Below are 15,842 nucleotides of genomic sequence, written 5' to 3'. Positions count from 1 at the left end.
CTAAAAAAATGAATGATAAGTGTAATTTGAAATATAAAATGTGAACAGTTCAAATTATTGAATTGTGCCCTGCAATGGGCTCAATAAGGTGCGCGACAGTTGAGGCTGTGCCCCATGCGCAGCAACCCAACTCCATCATAAAAGCAATACTTAGGCTATGGTGAGCTTGCAAGTCCAAACTAAATTGGTCCAATACAAATAATAGCCTGGAGACAAGTCCAACCCATATAGATTAGTAGGTGCTCTAAAAAATCCAAACAACAATGCTATCACATTATACTGACAAGAAGTGGTATCACTAACCAATAACAAATTGTCATACAAACATAATCAACATCTCTATACAAATACAAATATGAAGTTACTGGATTGTGAGTTACATTTGATTAGTAAGGTTCATCACATATTACCCTTACAGCATAGCACAACGTTTTTACCCACTTAGCAGCATAGCACAAGGAAACTAGTGTATAGTTGAGAACAAGTTCAATATATTAGAAGCAAAATTCAAACACAGTTGAAACATAAAAGCACATGAAATGTTCTTAAAATTGATGATAAAACATCATATTTATAGCAAAACTATAGTAAAGCAGATAAGTTGTTTCATATAACCCACTGCTGCAAACTGTACATGTAGAAAATCTCTGTAAGCTTTTATGACTAGGAGGGGAAAAATCATAGCTAAAGTTTGTGCAAGATCACCAATAATCTCCACATGAACAAACACCATCTTTAAAATGGTGAAATCGGTTCACATCTCGCACTAGAATCTCTCTGTTTGTGAACTTGGAAATGAATTTGGTGACAGAATGGCAGTCTTCACATAACCTCAAGTTCTTGGTGATCCTAATGGTGTCCCCTCTACTGCTGTTAATCAATCCAAAAGCAACTGCAAGTTTTTCGCTATGACCAAGTACAATCCGTTCCTTCTCTTTCGCATCAAGATCGTAAAGCACTGCTTTGGTCTCTGGCACATAACCCTTCTCCTTCATCTCCATCGATAGTTCCAGTAACAAAGCGTGAATCTGTTCAATTTGTGGGTTGAATTCATCAACCGACGTGAATGAGTATATCTTTCTTCTAACTTCAATCCAACTTCGACCTGACACTTTTTGAAGTCCCCGAGCTTTAAGAAGCTTCTTCACTCTCTTTACCTCATCCCATATCTTAGCTTCTGAATAAATATCTGCCAGAAGTACATAATTCCCAGCATTAGTGGGCTCAAGCTCAAAAAGTCTTCGGCTAGCTCTCTCCGCAAGCTCAACATTGCAATGTATCCTACATGCTCCAAGGAGAGAGCCCCAAACTTTTGGTCCTGGTTCAATCCGCATATCTTCTATCACTTTAGCTGCTTCATCTAATCGATTGGCACGACCAAGAAGATCAACCATACAAGCATAGTGCTCCACACTAGGATAAATTCTATGCTCTTTAACCATAGATTCAAACAAAAACTTCCCCTTTTCAACTAGCCCAGCATGGCTACAAGCCCCCAAAACACTAACAAAAGATATAGGGCTCGGAGATATTCCTTGGTGAATCATCTGTTCAAAAGTTTGAATTGCTTTTATTCCAAATCCATGAATCCCATAACTCGAAATCATGGAATTCCATGAAACAACATCTCTCTTATCCATCTGATCAAAAACACGTATCCCCAATTCAAGATTACCACACCTTGCATACATAGTCACAAGGGCACTAATAACAGGCAAAATTGAATCAAGTCCTTTTCTAAGTATGTAGCCATGTATCAACCTACCTTGCTCCAAAGCAGCGAGTGCTGCACATGCTTGGAGCACACTAACCATTGTCACTGAATTTGGAAGTAAATTGTGGTTCTCTAGCATCATCTTGCGAAAAAGCTCCAACGCTTCAAATGCTTTTCCATTCTTCGTGTAGCATGCAATCATAGCGCTCCATGAAACCACATTTTTCATTGGCATCTCATTAAACACATGACTCGCATATGATACACACCCAAACCTTGCGTACATATCTACCAAAGTAGTCATGATATGAACATGGGTCTCGTAGCCATGTCGCAAAATGTGGGCATGAATCTCTCTTCCTTTCCCCAGCAACGAAACCAATGACTCTGAAGCAACACAAGCCTTGAGCACGTACGTGTATGTAAACCTATCCGAAGGAATTCCGGTCAAATTCATCCGACGGTAGAGATTTAACACCTCTTCGCCATGACCCACCAAGGTGAGAGCTCTAAAAAGCGAATTCCAAACAAATATAGTTTTCTTAGTAATTTCGTCGAACACCTGGCGTGCGTGATCAACGGAGTCCAAATCAGAGTACATGTTGATGAGTTTAGTGGCCAAGAAAGGGTCTTGATCGAACCCATCATCGAGGAGGTGGCGGTGAACGGTGAAGGCGTCCGAGAGGGAGCTTTGGCGGGAGCAAGAGAGGATTAGGAGCTCGTAGGTGTGTTGGGTTGGGTTGGATTCGTGAGAGAGGACTTGGATGGCTTGTTTGAGGTTGCCTTTTTTGCACAGAGATTGAACTAACTGGTTGTTGTTGTTGTTAGTGGTGGTGGTGGTGGTTGAAGGGCGGAGAGTGGCGGAGGTCTGGTGGTGGGAAGAGAGACGGGGGGTTGTTGGGTGGTGATGGAGCTGTTTTGGGAGGTAAAGTGGTTGTTGGAGAGTTTGGGGGCCCTGAAACGTCCACATTACACGAGACTTCCACTCGGAGTCCGAACAAGAGGTCACCTCTTGCACTCTTTAGATTGAGGAGGACTTGGGGAGTGGGGGGAGAGAATTTATCTCATTTAGAAAGGGAAAGGGATAAAGAGGGGATAGGCTGAAGTCACTCAACTATTATTATTTATTTTTTTATTTTTTATTTTTTTTTTGATAAAAAAAATATTCTGTAGGGCATCATAACATTCGTGAGCTTTGGCTCCGGACTAATCGGTTGTAGACCAGATTTTACTCAATTTATAGAAAGTAACGACTACTGAGACACCTAATGAACCTCATTCACGCACCACAGAGCACTCATTACTCTACAGACGGAGTGCGTCCTCTTGACCCACCCCTATGAAATGTACATGCAATGTCCACGATGCCATATCCCCGATGCCACCACCCCAGTGGTAAAGCCACTCAACTATTAGCTCTTAAACATTTGTTGTTAAAGACTTGACAAAAATACATTGGCATGGTTAAAAAAAATCTTAGGCTTTGTTTGGTAAATTTATTTTAAAATTTTTTAAAATTATTTTCATACAAAAAGGAAATTATATGAAAATATTGAGCATTGGTCATTGATGTTTGGTAAATTGAGATGGTGAGCTATCTGCTGTATCAAAAACCATTTCTTTTTATTATGATGGAGTTCACAAATAATTAGTTATTTATTTTCAAAAAAATAATTAGTTATTTGACTTTTTGATAAGAATTTTTTTTTTTATATATAAAAACAAATGACAATTTATTTTGATATTGCAATATGTTAAAATTTAACTTTGCGTAATCATTGGCGGTTAAGGGATGGCTGCCCAAGGCACAGCACAACAGCCCCCTTGTGTGCCACTCAATGAGACCCATGTTGATCCCACCATTTCATTTTGTAAAATTCAACAAACAAATCATTGATACAAAAAATAAAATTGGTGTATTTGTCAATTTTCCCAGCATTACTGAAAAAGTTTCAAAAAAAGAAAAAGCACACGCTTCTGTGGAAGATCACTTAAGATACAGGTTCAAAACCCTTCCGAAAATTAAGAGAGACAATTCGGATACTTTCTGGAAAATGTATCCAGTACGAGCTGAAAGTATGGCTGTTCTGTCTTCCAGAATGTTTCTGCAATGGAAGAATAAATTCATTCATAATTTTCACATGCAAAATATTTCCACACCGGAAACACTTCCATTTCTTAGAAACAAACTGAGTACAGCATCATGTTTAAAAAAATAAAAAATAAAAAATAAAAAAGTTCCATTAAGAAGTTGCGCCTGGATCACTGATCACTCCCAAGAAATCATCCTTTATGGTACCAATGCAGAACTGCGAAAAGGGAGACATGCATCAGATAATGAACATAAGTTAACCCAAACAATAAGGTAGCATTTGGCAACGATTTACTTTTTTTAATTTCCAGAAAACACGAAACATATTTGGATTACTGTGTTGGAGAATAATTTTGGTAAATTAATTATATGAGAATTTACATGCGAATGAATAAAATAAAAAAAAAAAACTTACAACTTTATAGCAGATTAAACAAAGGTATGAAAATGTGATTGAGGCCAGTGTATGGACACTGTGTCTTTAAGACAGAATTACGCTCTCTCCACTGGTGTACGAGATCAATGGGTGTCCTGTCTCCAGGATACAACAATCACCACACACAGAATTTGCACTAACTCTGAGTGTACAACGAACCAAAATATGTGTTTTATACTCACTCAAACTTAAACTCTAAAAATGGAATATGCAAGATGAATAGAGAAGGAAAAGGAAGATCTGGAAAAAAATGTTTTCTTTCTTGGAAATAAAAAGGATGGAGGACTGCCTTAATATAGGCAATGGAAACCTATTATGGAAAGACATGTCTGTTCAATTTGAAAATGAGTCCATTGATGTCCGTTGCAATCCATTGCAATTTGAATATAAAATTCAAACTTTCCGGCAACAAACTAACATTAATTCAAACAATTTGGGCCCAAGAAAATATGTAATGGGCTTGACCCAAACCCAACTTATCTAGGACCTTATATATATTCTCCAAATTGTTCATAATTTTCTTGTGTAGAAAATGATGCAACACCATTTTGAGAATTTTCACAAACATGTCTAATGTTCATAAACCTTACTTAGAAGTCAATTTTCCATTCACCTATAAATGGTTTTGACTCACTAATTATATAATCTTGTTCACCATATAGAACGAATACATTGCTACTCGAACTCTCAATAAATGACTTGTGGGTCCTATATAATAATTAGCATAAAGTTTCCGAAACATCAGAATTTAAACCATTTTTCCAACAATCCCCCACATGAATGAAATTGACAAAACGGAAATGCAACAACATGCAACCTGAGAAAATACAAAACTAAAAACATCCTGCATAGGATAGGTAGCTTGTGACCTTGAACCCTCCCTTGTGAAAAACTATCGGGTGTACTGGCTGATCAGTGAACATGATGTCTTGAACTGTTCTACCGTTAGTGTAAACCGAGACAACAACTTTCACACAGTTTTGTTTTCATACACAACTTGGTTCTTTCGGTTGTGCCCGTTTTGGCCTTGGGCAATACCTGGTTTTCATGAGTGCTCTAGAGAATGTAGCCTTAGCATTCTCATAGAATCGGCCCAATTCACACTCATATAGGTGATGCTCATTAAGAGTATTCTGCTATACCCTACTTGGTTTTCCAAGATATGAACTTCATTAAAAGTAAAACTTATCCTAATTCTCGCTACAGACATCACTTGTTATCATAGAAATGGGTAAGAGATTTTCTCTTTAGTGATGGTCAGGAATCATACTTAATTCGGTTGTCCCTTTGAACCTAGATCTTGGGATCTCCAGTCAGCTAGGTTGGGTTGCCATTAAGTCGGTTCTTAATTGATAGGCTTTAATCCCATTCCCCTCGATGATCTCATAACTTGCTCTCTAGTCAAACCTTTTGTTAACGGATCCGCAATGTTATCTTTTGACCTTATATATTCAATGGAAATAATTCCATTTGAGAGCAGTTGTTTAACGGTATTATGTCTGCGACGTATATGACGAGACTTACCGTTATACATATTATTTTGTGCCCTAGCCATAGCTGTTTGGCTATCGCAATGGACGCAAATTGCGGGCACAGGTTTGGGCCACATTGGAATATCTTCCAAGAAATGTCGAAGCCATTCTGCTTCTTCTCCTGCTTTATCCAATGCAATAAACTCAGATTCCATTGTGGACCTGGCAATGCACGTCTGTTTGGATGATTTCCAAGAAACTGCTGCACTTCCCAAAGTAAAGACATAGCCACTAGTTGACTTAGAGTCTTTAGTGTCAGATATCCAATTAGCGTCGCTGTACCCTTCCTGTACTGCTGGATATCTTGTATAGTTCAATCCATAATGACAAGTATAGCTTAGATATCTAAGTACTCTTATAATGGCTGTCCAATGATCTTTCCCTGGATTACTTGTGTACCTGCTCAATTTACTGACAGCATATGCTATGTCAGGACGTGTGCAATTCATAAGGTACATTAAACTTCCAATTATTCGGGAGTACTCTAGTTGTGATACACCTTCACCCATGTTCTTCATTAAATGAAGACTAGCATCCACAGGGGTTTTTGAAAGACGATCATCATGTTTATTAAATTTCTCAAGGATTTTTTCCACATAATGACCTTGAGACAAAGCATATCCATCAGATGTTTTAGTAATTTTAATTCCTAAAATTACATCTGCTATCCCCATGTCTTTCATGTCAAACTTAGTGTTCAACATTTTCTTGGTAGTTTTTATACTTTCATTATTACTACCAATAATAAGCATATCATCTACATATAGGCAAACAATGACATAACCCTTTTCTGTGTCTTTCACATAAACACATTTGTTACATTCATTTATTTTGAATCCATTTGACATCATCACATTGTCAAATTTTTCATGCCATTGTTTTGGAGCTTGCTTTAAACCATAAAGAGATTTTACAAGCTTGCAAACTTTCTTTTCTTGCCCTGGAACGACAAAACCTTCTGGTTGTTCCATGTAGATTTCTTCATTAAGATCTCCATTTAAAAATGCAGTCTTAACATCCATTTGATGTATTTCAAGATTGTATAAAGCCGCTATAGCAATCAACATTCTAATGGATGTTATTCTTGTTACAGGCGAATAAGTGTCAAAATAATCTATTCCCTCGGTTTGCCTATAACCTTTCACTACAAGTCTGGCCTTGTATTTCTCAATTGATCCATCAAGCTTCATTTTTCTCTTGAATATCCATTTATATCCAAGAGGCTTACATCCTGGTGGAAGATCCACCAATTCCCAGGTATGATTCTGTAAAATGGACTCAATTTTACTATTAATAGCTTCCTTCCATAAAGGAGCTTCAGGCCTAGACATAGCTTCCTTAAATGTTTGAGGCTCATTTTCCAGTAGATAAGTCAAGAAATCAGGACCGAAGGATTTACTAGTCCTAGCTCGCTTACTACGTCTAGGTTCTGCCTCATTTGTTCCTTCTTGATTTTCCTCAATATGTCCTTGATTATTATCAAATGCATTTTCATAAGAACGTTTAGAAGAACTTGATTCTTGTATAGATTTACAAGGAAATATATGTTCAAAGAAAGATGCATTTCTCGACTCGATTATAGTATTGACATGCACATTTGAATTGTCACTTTTGTATACTAAAAATCGATAAGCACTACTGTTATGTGCATATCCTATGAATATGCAATCAACAGTTTTAGGTCCGATTTTGACCTTTTTAGGATCGGGAATGGCCACCTTAGCTAAACACCCCCACACTTTCAGATACTTGTAAGAAGGATTCCGACCTTTCCATAATTCATATGGAGTTTTAAGAATCTTCTTGTGAGATATTTTATTCAAAATATAATTAGCGGAAAGAATCGCTTCCCCCCATAAGTTCTGGGGTAAACCTGAGCTAATCAACATGGCGTTCATCATTTCTTTCAATGTACGATTTTTCCGCTCAGCAACTCCATTTTGCTGTGGTGCATAAGGCGCAGTAGTTTGATGAATGATGCCAAGTTGTGAACATAACGTTCCAAAAGGAGCATCATATTCACCACCTCGATCACTTCTTAATGCCTTAATTTTCTTGCCAAGTTGATTCTCAACCTCAGTTTTATATTCAATGAATTTTTCTAAGGCTTCATCCTTGCTTCGTAATAAATATACATAGCAATATTTGGTACTATCATCAATAAAAGTGATGAAGTACTTCTTGCCTCCTCGTGTTTGAACAAATTTCAAATCACAAATATCACTATGAATTAAATCCAGAGGCTCAGTACTTCTTTCAACTGAATTAAATGGTGTCTTAGTAAATTTAGCCTCAACACATACTTCACATTTATGATTTGAGTCAATAGAAAAATTAGGTAGATAGTCCAAGTGAATTAATCTACGCAATGAATCATAGTTAACATGTCCTAATCTACCATGCCAAACATGAGAAGACTCAAACAAATAAGCAGAAGATGTGGAGTTCTTATTAATAGTAGGAATTACAGTTAGTACATTCATTTTGAATAACCCGTCACACAGGTATCCTTTCCCTACATAAACACCATCCTTACACAGAACAAATTTATCAGAAACAAAAACCAATTTAAAACCATTCTTGCTTAACAATGATCCAGACACCAAATTCTTTCGAATTTCTGGAACATGCAAAACATTGTTAAGCGTCAACTCCTTGCCCGAAGTCATTTTGAGCACAATCTTCCCTTGTCCTTCCACTTTTGCAGTAGAGGAGTTTCTCATGAAAAGCTGCTCTTCATCCTTAACTTGGTGATAGGTAGTAAACATTTTCTTATCTGCACACACATGTCGTGTTGCCCCGGTGTACCCACCATTCCTTGGAATTTGACCCCATCAGATTTACCTCAGACACAACTGCTGCCAGGTTCATCTCAGTCACTCCATCAGACAAAGTCTCCAATTCAGTTATGTGTGCCTGTTCATACTTTGTCTTTTTGGAATGACCTTGTTGATCTTTGCGATTCCGACTGTCTTTGGCCCGATGTCCTACCTTGTTGCACACAAAGCACTTTCCTTTGAACTTTATAGATCCAATCTTAAAACTTTGACCAACAGTTTGTTTAGAGTTTTGCTTAGGACGCTGTCTCTTTTTCTCTTTTTGTCCATGCTCCAATATGTTAGCCTTGGCTTTGAAAACAAATCCCGGATTTCTTTTCTTTTCTGCCTCGCGGTTATCTTCCTCAATCCGTAACCGAACAATCAAGTCCTCTAACTTCATTTCCTTGCGTTTGTGCTTCAGATAGTTCTTGAACTCTTTCCAAGACGGTGGTAGTTTCTCAATAATTGCTGCCACTTGGAAAGATTCGCTCAAACTCATACCCTCTGCATGAATTTCATGTATAATCAGTTGAAGCTCTTGGACTTGACTAATTACGGTCTTCGAGTCCACCATCATGTATTCAAGAAATCGGCCAATTACATATTTCTTGATTCCCGCATCTTCCGTTTTGTACTTCTTGTCCAAGGATTCCCACAATTCTCTAGCCGATTGTAATGGACTATACACGTTATACAATGTGTTGTCCAATCCATTCAAAATATAGTTTCGGCACAAAAAATCAGAATGCTTCCACGCCTCAACTGCAGCAATTGCTTGCCGATCAGTTTCGTCCTCGCTCAAGGCGGGTGCATTCTCTTTGACAAATCTTGCCAAATTCAGAGTTGTAAGATAAAACAGCATTTTTTGCTGCCATCTCTTAAACTCTGTCCCATTAAATTTTTCCGGCTTTTCATTGTGGTTAACCGGGACAGTGGTGGGAAGTGAAGTAACCATAGGAGTAGGAATGATGACAGATGCAGATGTCGGGTTTGTATTCCCAGCACCGTTTACAGTCTCAGTTGCCATTTAAACTTTCTGATCAAAATAAAATGACAAAACAAATCTTTCCACAATAAATAAAATATAATTTCCCAATAACAAAATTTAAATCACTAAGTTTAGAAAAACCATTAAGCAACAAACAAAAAGTAGTATTGCAAATCACAACACAAACTAAAAGAAATACCACTAATTATTATTATTATTCTTCTTTTCCCAACAGTCAAACAAAAGCACAATACAACAATTTTTTTTTTATAGTTAAAAATAAAACAAATGTAATAGTCTGTGCACACAACGATGTATACCAAACCAATTTTTTTTTTTTTTTTCCCTTTCCGAATGTAAGAACCAAATTAACAGACCAAGTGATAAAATATAAAAAAAAAAAAAAAAAAAATCTTAATAACTAACCTGAAGCACCATAGACCAAAATTCTAAATACAAACAAAAGTATTTGAATTGGTCAAACCATAAACAAAGTGCACCAACCCAAACAAATAAACAAAAAGGGTCTACTGCCACGTTCCACCAAAAGGGTTTTTTTTTTAAATAAAAAAAAAAAACGTTTGAAAAAGAAAGCAGATTCAAACAAACAAGATTAACATCTATATATATAACAGAATACTCAACGTTAACAGAAAATTGAACCCAAAATATTTAACTGATGCATTACCGTAGATCATACAGAATTTATAGCATGAAGTTTTGTATTAAAACAGAACAGAAAAACAGTTTAAAAACCACACTGTTTAGAACCAGAACATTAAAATTCTGTATAGGAAAAATAAATAAATAAATAAATAAATACATTCTAAATTATACCAGAACATGCTTTAATAATCTGTATACATATATATAACAGCAAACACAGAATGATACTTTATTTTAAATAGCATGGAAAAGCATTACATTAAACAGAACAAACCCAGAATATATATATATATATATATATAAAATAGAAACAGAATCTGTTATATTAAACAGTATGATCACAAAACTGTATAAAACCAGAAAATTAATTTAACCGAAACAGTAAATAAAAGTGTGTTAATTCTGTCTTAAAATTGTTGGAGAATAATTTCGGTAAATTAATTATATGAGAATTTACATGCGAATGAATAAAATAAAAAAAAAAACTTACAACTTTATAGCAGATTAAACAAAGGTATGAAAATGTGATTGAGGCCAGTGTATGGACACTGTGTCTTTAAGACAGAATTACGCCCTCTCCACTGGTGCACGAGATCAATGGGTGTCCTGTCTCCAGGATACAACAATCACCACACACAGAATTTGCACTAACTCTGAGTGTACAACGAACCAAAATATGTGTTTTATACTCACTCAAACTTAAACTCTAAAAATGGAATATGCAAGATGAATAGAGAAGGAAAAGGAAGATCTGGAAAAATATGTTTTCTTTCTTGGAAATAAAAAGGATGGAGGACTGCCTTAATATAGGCAATGGAAACCTATTATGGAAAGACATGTCTGTTCAATTTGAAAATGAGTCCATTGATGTCCGTTGCAATCCATTGCAATTTGAATATAAAATTCAAACTTTCCAGCAACAAACTAACATTAATTCAAACAATTTGGGCCCAAGAAAATATGTAATGGGCTTGACCCAAACCCAATTTATCTAGGACCTTATATATATTCTCCAAATTGTTCATAATTTTCTTGTGTAGAAAATGATGCACCACCATTTTGAGAATTTTCACAAACATGTCTAATGTTCATAAACCTTACTTAGAAGTCAATTTTCCATTCACCTATAAATGGTTTTGACTCACTAATTATATAATCTTGTTCACCATATAGAACGAATACATTGCTACTCGAACCCTCAATAAATGACTTGTGGGTCCTATATAATAATTAGCATAAAGTTTCCGAAACATCAGAATTTAAACCATTTTTCCAACATACTGTGCATATTAAAAATGTTAAGTAATTATGTCAACAAATATTACAAGCACTAAAAGTTTAAAAAAGTTGATGGGAAAGCCTCTGAATGAAGTTCTGAGAAATGGGTCTAGAATTAAGCTATGCCATATTCTGACCATTAAAACGTAAAAAGAATTCCTAAAACCAGCCCATAAACACCTGACAGGAGACGACCCCAAGTCAATAGTACAATCAGAAGACTTCAGCTCATTTGGATTTGCTTGTTATCACACCAGCATTTTCAACCATCTAAGGCAAAATCTGAATTCTTGGATGTCAAATATAAATGTATGTTTAGAAGTTATTAAACTACTTCTCCATATGCAGATACGATTCCATTTTTCTTTTCTTTTTTTCTCCCTTTCTTTCTTTTGCTTTTTTATTTTCTAAAGAATCCTCTTCTAGTCCTTCCCTGTCCCAAATCAAAAGATTCAGTTTGATGCATATTTTATGCTTATTTTGTTCACAAGAAACTCACTTTATGCTTAATGAAGTCATGGTAGAGGTGCTCCAGACATAATAAATATACAATTATACACTGTTGATGCTTACATGAATGTGAGGAATTATCCAACTTGACAAGGTCTAGTGTCTTGTTCTTACTTATTCCCTTAATTCTCCCCAATTTTCTGAAGATCCAAAGCATCTAACATTACATCCTACTTAGAATTAATTCCTGCTCTAGTTTAAATGAACTAAAACTATGTTATCTCCAAACAAATTATGCAAAGGATATGCAGACGAGGAACTATGAGAGGAAGTAAATGCCTCTACATATCAACTATAACAAACATAGAAGCAAAAATCACTGAACCAATTTAAGTTCCAATTTGGAGCCTCAACAAATTTCCGCATTCTGACAATATTTATTTTTTAAAATAAAAGATAAAAAGTTGAGGGCATACTATTTCTGTAGCATCTACTCGAGTTCCAATAATCTTTAACCGAACTTCACTTTCCTTCTGAATCTTAACCTGCGAAGGGCCAACGAGATCAATTTTCAAGCATAGATCAATGAACTCCAAAATTCAAAAAATCATTTTTCCTGTGGAAGTAGATAGAGACTGATACATACAGATCCATCTGATGTTGTGTAATTAGGCATATCTCCAGATTGGAATTCCATATCATCTGGTATCAACTGAAAACAATAGAAGAGTACCTTAAGGTGCATATAAAATGGATACCATAAATACATACTCAAAGGCCATGTTTGTTTGGGTGGACATGAGCTTGAGATTAGACTAATAGTCTAATAAAATTATTAATCCGATGTTTGGTTAAACAATTGAAGTACGGACTAATTATTTTAAACTTAACTATTAGTTAAGATAGGATACATAATTCAATGGATTCGTAGTCCTAAGACTATTAGTCATGGGAATGCTAATCCAGTCGTCCAAACAAACATGACCAAAAAGTATTAAATGTATTCATCATCCTCTGTTTATGGCTTCAAAAATCCTGAAGGAAAAAATATATATATGTGCATTAAATTTGGCAGGAAGTATTCTATGGGAAAAAATAAAACCTAAAGAGAAGAAGTACCAGAACACGAATATTTCAGGTTAGGAAAACTTATCGAATGAAATTTGACATCATTGATCATTGAAGCTCTGGTTATCTAGTAATAGTACGAGTCAGTGACTTCCAAAGATTGTATTTACTTTGTTCAACATCATCTCTTACTACTCCGGCTAAGCAAATATAATCTGAAGGGAAACAAGCACCAAGAAAGGAGAAAGTCTGGTTACAACAGCTGACACACTTGGAAGAAACAATTTATATCAATAATTTGGTATTCATACACTAAGCCAAATTAAGCATATTTTGACAAACAAACAATTTGTGTATGTACAGAATTATAATTCTAATGATCAATCAATCAACTACACTTTTCTGTTTTCCTTTATTCTTAAATAAAAGCATCATAGTTAACAAAAATTTGAACAAGAGAATAAAATAAAATAAAGATCTGCTAAAAACCTACAAGATTCAGAAAGAATTATACACTCACATGATTAGATACAAAAAATTGAACCGGCCCGGCTTAAGCGAAAAATCCCATCTTCAAAATCATGGCAAAAACAATAACAAACTTTCACACAATCATCCATAGCCAAAATTGATGCTTCCACAGTTCATCAAGCCCTAACAGGTAGCCTTTTAAGCTGTTTTGGTTCATGAATTTAGATAAAAATTTAGAAAGAAAAATGAAAAAAGTTATTGTATTTTACCTATTATTATTCACCCACATATTTCCTTTTTCTTTTCAAATTTGCAAATCACTTCACAAATCCACCAACCAAAAACAACATTAGTGTTTACCTTATTGACCATGGTAACAACAGCTTCTAAGATCTCGCCTTTGAAGGGTCGGAACACAACGCACTGGTACTTGACAGGGAAGGTGACGAAGCCAGTGCCGTCACGAATGAGCCCTTTGCCGACATTTTCAATACCAGTTATCGCCACAACGAACCCGTGTCGACCACTGTAATGCTATGTTTGGTAACTTAGGAGAGAAAAGAAAAGAAATGATTACTTAAGTAATAAGAGAAAAGAAAAGAAAAGAAATGATTGTAATTTCTCTCATTTTTGTTTGGATAAGTAAGAAATAAAAGAAAAGAAATGATTGTGATTTCTCTCCTTCTTGTTTGGTTAGATTTCATTAAGAGAAAAGAAAAGAAATTATTTTATGTTATATTATCAAAATAACCTTTTTATATTTTCAATCATTTTATTTCTTTTATTTTTATAGGGGTAAAATTGGTATTATGAAAATATAAACATTTGTGGATTTCTTTTCTCTCCCAATCTCTCCACTTTTGGGAAGATTGAAAATAAAGGTTATGAGAGAAAAGAGTTTCTCTCCATTTCTCTCTATTTCTTCCCATTTCTCTCCACTTAAGATAACCAAACAAGGAAGAGAAATACATTTCTCTCTATTTCTTTTCTTTTCTCTCCAAATCACTCAATCCAAACACAGTGTAAATGATTCAATTAGGGTTTTACACAAGCAATCAATTGTTGAAGAAAGGCATAAAATAAACCCTAATCTACCAAGCTTTGTCGTTGTTGGTGAATTTTGAGTAGAAAAGAACCTGCAAGTGCCCTCCACGTCTTTCATGAGCTTGGAGATCAGCTTCTCTCGGAGGTCGCGATCGAAGTGGCGGGGGGTGGAGCTGCTTGTTTCGCTCCAAAACTATGTGAAAAAACATGGCTTCGAATCCGTGTCAGGATGCTCTAGAGTTAAAGATTAATGCTACGTTTGATGAAAGATTTTATGAAACTAATCGTAGGCTGAATCTATAATGCCTCCGTTTGAGAAGTGAGTTGATTTTTAAATTTTTTTATTTTTTTAATTTGGATTAAAAAGTTTAATTTGAAAAGAATTTTTTGATTTTTTAATATTTTTTGACTTTTTTTGTGAGAGAAAAATGTAATGATTATGGATTGGATATGATGTTTTGTCTGTTATGACTAAAATAGTTTATTTTGTCTTTTGTGATTAAAATAATCCCAAACCTCCTTGCCAAACAGAGCCATAATAAAACATTATAAACACTATAATATAATTTAAGGGTGGAGAATCTTCATGTAAACTTTTTATGACATTATTTTTATGATATCTAGCATTATTGAGAGTTAAAAGTTTACAGTCATCTCCTAAGTGATTAATTTAACATCTAATATTAAATCTCACTAAAATAGCATCATTTTGGTGAGTAATTTCAAAAATTAAAAAAAATTGACTTTTTAGATTTCTCTTTCACTTAATTTGTGGGAGAGTTAGAGAGAGAGAATGACCAGAGCTTTGATTTTGAGTTGAGACTCTACTTCATGTTACAAATCCTTTAATTCAAGTGAATAGTGAGTGGTTCTTGTTCTTGATCTATACACTAGTGCTTCACAAATCAACCCTTGATGAGGATGATGATTATGATGGTGATGATGAAAACAACCCTTGTTCAAGTCAGCCCCGACGCCGGCATGGCCCCACTGCTGCAGTGAAGATATGGAAGGCTTTCTATCGCCGATCTCCTTGTCCGTTGACCGGATCTGCTAATTTTGTTGCTCATTTTGATTTTGATAATGATGATGATACAGATCTGAATCAATCTTTGGTACTCGCACTATGAGGTCTGTAAATATACATATATGCATATAGAAATACATATTCTCATTTTGATTTTGATGATGATGATGATACAAATCTGAATTAATCTTTGGTGCTCGCACTATAGGGTCTGTAAATATATATATATGCATATAGAAATACATATCTGAATCAAT

General features: G+C 35.2%; 2 protein-coding genes across 3 annotated transcripts; both read right to left on the bottom strand.

The window, feature by feature from the left end:
* Positions 1-471: 471 nt before the first annotated feature.
* CRR2 (Tetratricopeptide repeat (TPR)-like superfamily protein) lies at positions 472-3,700 on the bottom strand. The gene has a single exon (XM_028216005.2). It carries the CDS (start codon positions 2,682-2,684, stop codon positions 702-704), a length of 1,983 nt encoding a protein of 660 aa, XP_028071806.2. The 5' UTR covers positions 2,685-3,700; the 3' UTR covers positions 472-701.
* Positions 3,701-3,848: 148 nt separating this feature from the next.
* On the bottom strand, positions 3,849-14,889 carry LOC114274142 (DNA-directed RNA polymerase II subunit RPB7). 2 transcript variants are annotated; one of them, XM_028216008.2, is made up of 5 exons: positions 14,651-14,844; positions 13,875-14,040; positions 12,622-12,687; positions 12,452-12,520; positions 3,849-4,023 (listed from the first exon to the last, which is right to left on the bottom strand). In XM_028216008.2, exons 1-5 carry the CDS (start codon positions 14,674-14,676, stop codon positions 3,958-3,960), a joined length of 393 nt encoding a protein of 130 aa, XP_028071809.1. In that variant the 5' UTR covers positions 14,677-14,844; the 3' UTR covers positions 3,849-3,957. The 2 variants fall into 2 exon arrangements, 1 of the variants encoding a protein (XP_028071809.1); XR_003633306.2 differs by lacking the exons at positions 3,849-4,023; positions 12,452-12,520; positions 12,622-12,687 and adding exons at positions 12,965-13,258; positions 13,564-13,717 and having other exon boundaries at positions 14,651-14,889.
* Positions 14,890-15,842: the final 953 nt, after the last annotated feature.

The sequence above is a fragment of the Camellia sinensis genome, chromosome 14 (assembly GCF_055761805.1).
Source record: "Camellia sinensis isolate YWXY chromosome 14, ASM5576180v1, whole genome shotgun sequence".
Classification (NCBI taxonomy): domain Eukaryota; kingdom Viridiplantae; phylum Streptophyta; class Magnoliopsida; order Ericales; family Theaceae; genus Camellia; species Camellia sinensis.
This window is presented reverse-complemented; position numbering and strand designations above follow the sequence as displayed.